Raw genomic sequence first — 8,135 nt, 5'->3', positions numbered from 1 at the left:
CTCACTTTTGGTGGCACTTTTAATGAGGTCCGGCACAGGGCCTTTAGCTGGGGTCCTCCCAAAGGGAAACGCAGTCTGTGCAGGCGATGATACTGGTAAAACAATTACACATAATTCTTTATACAAATCTTTCACATTCACTTTCATAATTTTCAGAGAGAGAGAGAATTTCTCTATTCTAAATAAATGATTTTAATGTGAGAGTAATTGAATTATTTTAACCTGCTCCAGACAGAAGTTTCCCTGTCCTGGGCCCCGCTCTGTACTCAGATAACCTCACATTCCCAAACACCGAGTGGTTCCTGGAGCTCGTCATAGCATCGTAGATTGAGGGCCTTTCCTGAAATTTATAATATCAAATTAATTTTTAAGCAAAAAAAAAAAAAATTAGTTTTTAGTTTCTCAGTCAACCTTGCTTCAGGTTAAACACAGCTGAACATTTTTTTTGATATACTGAAAAAGGAAAAAATCAATTATTTCTTTCAAGTTAAAGAGGGTAATCCAGCTGCCTGTTGCATTGAAATTTGAAATCCTCCCAGGGTCTTTCTGACAGGGGCAGTAACTCTGACTGTTATATGTATTACCTGTCTTATGATTGGTCCTGACAGGGGCAGTAACTCTGACTGCTATATGTATTACCTGTCTATGACAGTGAGTAACTCTGACTGTTATATCTATTACCTGTCTTAAGATTGGTCCTCCCACCTGACAGGGGCAGTAACTCTGACTGTTATATGTATTACCTGTCTTATGATTGGTCCACCTGACAGGGGCAGTAACTCTGTCTGTTATATGTATTACCTGTCTTATGATTGGTCCTCCTGACAGGGGCAGTAACTCTGACTGTTATATGTATTACCTGTCTATAACAGTGAGTAACTCTGACTGTTATATCTATTTCCTGTCTTATGATTGGTCCTCCCACCTGACAGGGGCAGTAACTCTGACTGTTATATGTATTACCTGTCTTATGATTGGTCCACCTGACAGGGGCGGTAACTCTGTCTGTTATATGTATTACCTGTCTTATGATTGGTCCTCCTGACAGGGGCAGTAACTCTGACTGTTATATGTATTACCTGTCTTGTGATTGGTCCTCCCAGGGTCTTCCTGACAGGGGCAGTAACTCTGACTGTTATATGTATTACCTGTCTTATGATTGGTCCTCCCAGGGTCTTCCTGACAGGGGCAGTAACTCTGACAGGGGTCAGTCCTTCACTGTTGATAATGTTTCTCATTGACTGAGGGTCAACCTCAAACTCATCAGCTAAAAAGCATTATATAACATTTCTGAGACATAACACAATGCCTCTATACTGTATATACAGAAAAACTTTATTTGACATTTTTTGAATCATTTGAAATTAAACATTCCTTGAAAATTAAAGGAAATGATTGTTTCTATTTCATAATCATGGGTTGTCTTTCTTACCATTATCACAGAATTACTCCATTTTCAATGACAGGAGTTTTACACATTTGTTAGTGCTCCACTTCAGTGAGCAGTGCAGTGTATTTTTAAAACTCTAGTAAGTGCCAATAGTAAGTGCCAATATTCTCCAACACAAATAAAAACAACCTCTTTGTTTAATTACTTTGACATTTGTTTCCATATATGTTTTAGACTCTGTATCATCTTTACGTTTACAGATTATTAACTGTACATTTAATTGTGAAGACTTTTTTTCTTTTCCAAAATATGGGCAGAATTTACTTAAATCTGCATAGATCTAGTTTTTACTCCTGAATCAGGGGCCCGTTTTACAAAAGGTCTTAAGTCGTAGATTTGGACATACGACCAAACTCACGGCACAAACCTCTACCACATCATTGATTTAGTGCGGGATGACGTGGGAAGACCAACAAGGAAATGTCATGCTTATGAGGAAAGTTACGATTAAGAGTTATGACATGCAGTTATGATGTTTTGTAAAACGGTCCCATGATATGTTGTACTATCAGAAAATTTAAAACTTATGACATTTGTTAAACAGGCCCCAGATCCCTATTCCATTATGTTTCTGGTTCTACTGACAGGAACTCACCCAGTGACTGGGGCTGCTGATCTATCGGTTTTCGGGGGTGATTATGGGGAGGATCTCGACAAGCTTGTGTGGCCCTCTGTACAGGACTGCCTGGGGGTCCTAAAACATTCAAACACTTACATCTACCAGTGTCTAAATATATTTTTAAATCTTTGAAAATTGATTCAATAAAAAATATTAGATATATTTAAAAACTGTACAAAAAATCTATGCTCTTTTACATGTTAAAATGACAAGATTTTATGACTGAATAATCAAAAACATAATTCACCTCAATCAATATATTTTCAAACCTGTTTCTTTTGCTTTCTTCAATTCACTACTTTAAAATTATTTTTCAACAAGAATCACTGCCACATTATGTTTCATGTTTGTGTCAGACTGAAGATTTTATGAGGACAATTTTCAGTAACTTTTCCTAATCTTGTGGTTGTCCCTGCTTTGAATTCTTTGACACAGAGCATTACCTTTGTTCTTAATTTTCCCCCTTTACTTACGACTCTTTGGATGGGTGACCTTTGACACCTTGCTGGCCAACTGCACAGCAGCAAATTTAGAATTCAGATGTCCGGAACTTGTCATCGCATCATAGATTGAAGGTCTCTCCTTTATTTCAAAACAGAAAATTTACATAACATAGTACATATATGGTACATTTTCATTTTAGTTAAATTGGATTTAATCTCAAGTTTGTCTTTTCAAGATCAAAACAGTAGTATGCAGTAAAAAGATTATAAATTTAAAACATTGAAATTATTGGGGTATTTTTTTTTAAAAATAAAATACTGTTAAATAATAAATTTTGAGAAAAATAAGAACTATTAATTAGATTAAAGATATTTAAAACTGAAATTTCTTAATGTAAACATTTTCAGTTCTATTTTAAAATAGAAAACCTGATTTTAACTTGTACAGTGAATCATACAAAAGAGAAATAAACAAATAAAGGCCTAATTTACTTGTCTGATGACCGCCCCTGTGGTGGTCTGTCGCTTGGGAGCTGCAACTCGTGACGGGGTCATTCCTTCACTGCTGATGATACTACGCAAAGCCTGGGGGTCTGGCTCAAATTTCACTTCTGAAAACATTGGATTTTTTAAGTCCCTAAATGCCTTTAGCTTTGCCTTACATTGAAAAGATCACAAAAAATTGATTGGTACTGAATTTTTATCGGAATTTAATTCTTGAGACCAAAGGAACTTACCAGCACTCTCCTTCAGGACCTTGAGGGGGACCTCTGCCCTGGCGCTCCGACTTCTTCGTCTGTTGGCCCTGGAAGTTTGATCTGGGTCCAATGGTAACTCTCCAAGGACCCGTCTACTTCCTATGCTGTTACAACTTTGGCTCCTCTTTCTATAAGATTTAAGGGCATTTATTGCAAAGGGAAAACATTGTACACAGTGGATGTGGCAGTATGGCACATGCTGTCTATTTAATTAAAAAAAAATCATAATCTTTCTGCAGGTTTTCCTAAATGTAGGCTTTGTACCATGTGGAATGGATATTAAAAACCTTCCCAAAACTGACATTGATCAGAAAAGTATCAACACTCATCAAATTTCAAACCATACTATCCATCTTTCTTCAGCAAAAAAAGTTTTGAGGGACTGGCATGATTTTTAAAAGGCAAGCAGAAATTAATGTGGACCCCCCAAACAAGCATAATAAATTAATCCTATGTTGCACAAGCCCATGAAACACCTACACATCTCTTCCAGTGGCTGTTGTTGCTCTTCTTGAAGCAATGCCACGTCCCGGCAGTCCACGCAGAATGGCGTCCAGAGACTTATGGTCCGCCTCAAATTCTTCATCGGAGAATAACTGTTTCTTGGCATATTGGGGCTGGTCAGCCTTGCTGCTTTTGCTCAGCTTAAACTCGGTGGGCTACAATGCAAATAAAACATTTCACATTATTTTCTCTTCAGTTCAGATGATCTTGGGGCACCTTAAAGTTTCCTTTTTAGAATTCTGACTGACATTATACACATTGACTGTGCAGAATTATGGATGTCGAAATGCTGGAAGTTTGACATCTGTACATAAAACAAAATGCCTTAAGATCATTGACTCAAATTAACTAAATTGTGCACAGAAGTCCCCATTCTTTCTCTTTCTGTTTTACCTGCCATCTAAGATATCAATGTTTGAGACACAACAACTTTCTAAGTCAAATCAAAATTTTTCATTCTACATGTATGTTCATTTAAATTAGGGATTATATAATAATGTGTATACACATAGAATATTCCATTCTTTATAAGATACGCCCTTACCACTGTCTGTGGTTTCTTGTTACAAATTTTGCCGACTTCTAGTTGTTTCTGCCACTTCTCGTGGAGTTTGCCAAAGTCTGGCACTGCTTTTGTCTTTTTCTTTTCGCCAGGAAAATACTGGGGAATTTTACTGAAAAAGATTAAAAATAAATCAATCTTCTTAAAATGGTTGAAAGTGACAATACAGCGCATCCCTTCAAAAACAGACTCGTTAAAATATTCCTATAGGATTTGAAATTTTTTTTCATACTCATAAATGTATACACTTTCAGAAAATTACAAATTTCATAAGTAAATAATTCTGATTATTTCATTAAAATTAATAATTATTTATGGTCCATAAATATTTACATCGCAACGTGTTCGAGGTTCCACATTCGATGCTATTCACGCATGCGTGTAGTTTTCATAAACAAAACAGCATGGTAAGAGAGGGAAGCCGGTAGGCCTCCTACATTGACAAAGTCGACCAAAACGAAAAACAAAACCAAAAATAGGGCTTGAAATTAAAAAGCAACTTTGCTGACAAAAATTAAGTTGGGAGATTAAATATAATCATTGAATGAAGAAGAAACGGGATCTCGTCGACATTCACGTGGGGCTCGCGAAGGTTCTACCCTAAAGGTTTGTTGATACATGCTATCATTTCTCGTATCTCCATGGCTTTCAAAGAAAAAAATCAGTGTAAACTCAACGTTAAAATGCACTTATGACATATAAAATTTATTGCCATTTGAAGTGCAAATTGTATTGGAACTACAGAAAGGTATTATGTTTGACATTTTGCCGCGATGACGTATGATTTGGTGGATTTTCCTTTCCTGCACCCCAATACACAAAACGTCAACATTTGTACTTAATCATGTTAAATTTGTCTGAATGCAGACTGATATGTTAAGTATTATAATTTACCGGAGAGTTAAGATATTTTGATTCTCAGAATTGATTTTACTTTATATTTCATTATAAGTGTAAACCCTACATTGTATGCACGTGCCATTTTAAACAGATCCAAGTTGTACGACGTTGATTTTCCCGGCAGATTCTAATTATGTTAATTTTGTATGAGGAGGGAATATTTATTTTTCTAAAATGCTTAATTCAACTTTTTACCTTATTCCTGAATGATATATTGGGTAAATTTGAATGAAAAAGCACACGATTTGCAGCCGTATTGCCGCTTTGAATAATTTCTCAATTTTGTCTCAACCAATAAAAATTCAAAAGGGACATGAGCAAAAAAAAAGAAGCATACAAAGTGAATTTACTAAATAAAAAAGATACACTTGTAAACATTGTGGCTACTGTATGTACAGGGATATTTTCGCCCCATGTTGTTTTGGCCCTTTCACACTTGCCGACAATTAAGCCCCAATTTAAATTCACCCTGTCATATTTTTGTTTAAGTAATTATACTGTATTCTTTGAATTTGCCTCATTTTAAATTCGCCCAAACAAGGGTAGGGCAAAAGGCGCAAAAAAATACAGGGGAGAAAATCTCGAATGCAAATAACAAACCTTGGACCGTAGTTGTTTGTTTTCTTGGCTTGTCGTCCAGATAGGGACTCTGTTCTAACAGAAGTTCTCTTCATCACTGTGGAATCTACGTAAAATATAAAATCATCACAACAAATGTAACTTTATAAGGAAAAAAATATAGAAGTAATGGTTTGTGAACTTAAAAACAAACAAACATTATCATGATTATTATAGTATTTTTAATACTGTTGGTTTTTATGGTTTGTCAAAGACAAATTCTATATATTAACTTAACATGTACTTAAAAAAGCGGGCTTCATTCAACATTTTGTATGCATAATCATTTACCATTCTACACCTGTCACAGAGAAATGTTCCTTGGTCAGTAAGTTCCCCTGAAAGATCAATTAAAATAATTAATTTAGTCAATACAATTTTATGAAATATTTACATTCAGAATGAAACGCAATATGAAAGACTTATAAAATAAGCTGTATTCGTTTTAAAATTTTTATTGGGATGTAAATATGGGTTGGTCATGTGATTAAATCCAATGTAGATTTCTTCAAATAATGGGCTACTCTAGTATCCACCTTGGAGATTTGGGTAAGTCCTCATATACCATCCCAGAGATTAGGGTAAGTGTCGTGTATTTTGATATTAATTAATAAATTCATTTGCATGTGTGTTTTAACTGTTTTTGCAAGATCTTAATTTAGCTTGCCTTCTATGACATCTCTTTGATTTATGTTTAGATAAGGCTAAGTACAAAAGAAACGGTGCACTAAGCATGCGGCACACCCACATCATTGCACCATTATTTTTTTCAATCTTGTTTTCACTGATAAACAATATTAATTACTTTTTTTTCAAATCAACATGATCATAGATGATTGAAAAGTGGGGTTGACCTATTTTCTTTAGAGAAGAGGACAGGCTTTCACCAACATCCACTTCTCTTCACAGGCCGTCTTGATTTGATTCTGGAAAATGTGTAAAATGTAGAAACTGTGATGGCCTACACTTCAACTAATATTTCGTCTGAATTATGTCTGATTATACGTAACAGACGTACATGTTATATCAACAATTTTAACATAGATAAACTCAACTGTCACAAGAAAACCAACCTTTATATATCTTATATCCATATTTACGACTTCTCATTCCTGGGTTCAAACTTATGTTTTTTTACCATAATCAGCAATCCTCGGCTGACACCACTACGCTCCATTCAGTGTGCAAGGCACAAGCCACCCGAGGAGCTTCCGAGTGTCCTTCTAGACTTATATACTCAAAATCAAAAAGTCCAGGACGGAGAACTTGTGAAAATGGATTAACAACACGTAAAGGTTGGTTTTCTTGTGACAGTTGTATGAATTTATGTTGAAATTGTTTATTTAAGGGGATGAAGGACCTTTAGCTGAAAAAATACCTGTCATTTAATTTTTTTCATATTTTGTATATATCTTATTTAGTATGTCCTACATACTATAAAGCAGACATTTCAATAGGTTTCTAGACTTATTTCTGAGATATTGAGTGACAAATACCATACCCCACAGTGTCTGAGCGGAGTTTTTATTCTCCGTGTTTCTGGGTCCATTACTCGGTCGATAATTGAAAATTTTCACCATAGATAAAAAATATACCAGCGGAGATGTGTCTTTTAAAATATTTTAGAGTATGAATAGGGTTAAAAATTCGAAAAAGCAAGATTCTTTTGTAACACCACATCTGGAGACGGAAATTTACGACTTTTTTAGGACAACTTAAACCATAAAAAAATTAATTTGCAAAAAATCCTATCATTTAATATTTGAAAATTTACGTCGAAGTTCAAGGTGGTCATTGTATTGATTAACTGTAAAAATATCGATTGGTGAAGCTGAGCTCAATATTGCACGGGGCAAAGTTAAACGAGTCATGATCATGAGAAAAACGTGTCATGTTTACATTTCTCGAGTACGGGAAAACCCAACTATGACGTCACACATTCCTGAAATAAGACAATCCACAGAACTTTTCCGTCAACAACCATGTAAAAATATTCTTTGCGTTCTGAAATTTACAAAATACCCTACCATGTACATATTATGACCCGTTTTTATGATTTTATACTACCTGTTTTTACCATGTATGATCTTACTGAACTAAGAGATCCACTATGACGTCAAAGACGCACTGGACGCGCAGAGTGGGGAAACGGCAGAGTGGATTAATCTATTCCGTAATTTGATAATATTTGCAAGAAATTTTGAATGTTTTCAGATATTTTTATACTAGATGGTGAACGCAAACAAACAGTCAAAAAAATTATACAAGTACTGTGGTTTCA

The 8,135-nt window shown here is 35.1% G+C and overlaps 1 protein-coding gene across 1 annotated transcript; it reads right to left on the bottom strand.

Annotated features, from left to right (window-relative positions):
• Positions 1-280: 280 nt before the first annotated feature.
• On the bottom strand, positions 281-6,197 carry LOC134249040 (uncharacterized; the record flags this gene model as incomplete). The annotated part of the gene is made up of 10 exons (XM_062731408.1): positions 6,146-6,197; positions 5,837-5,921; positions 4,319-4,448; positions 3,751-3,929; positions 3,250-3,398; positions 3,005-3,123; positions 2,543-2,651; positions 2,046-2,144; positions 1,022-1,267; positions 281-340 (listed from the first exon to the last, which is right to left on the bottom strand). Coding segments are annotated over exons 2-10 (1,165 nt in total), but the record flags the coding sequence as incomplete, so codon positions are not given.
• Between the last annotated feature and the right edge of the window lie 1,938 nt (positions 6,198-8,135).

This window comes from Saccostrea cucullata, unplaced genomic scaffold (genome assembly GCF_032062105.1).
Source record: "Saccostrea cucullata isolate Sc308-1 unplaced genomic scaffold, CSIRO_AGI_Scuc_v1 ctg13877, whole genome shotgun sequence".
Classification (NCBI taxonomy): Eukaryota; Metazoa; Mollusca; class Bivalvia; order Ostreida; family Ostreidae; genus Saccostrea; species Saccostrea cuccullata.
This window is presented reverse-complemented; position numbering and strand designations above follow the sequence as displayed.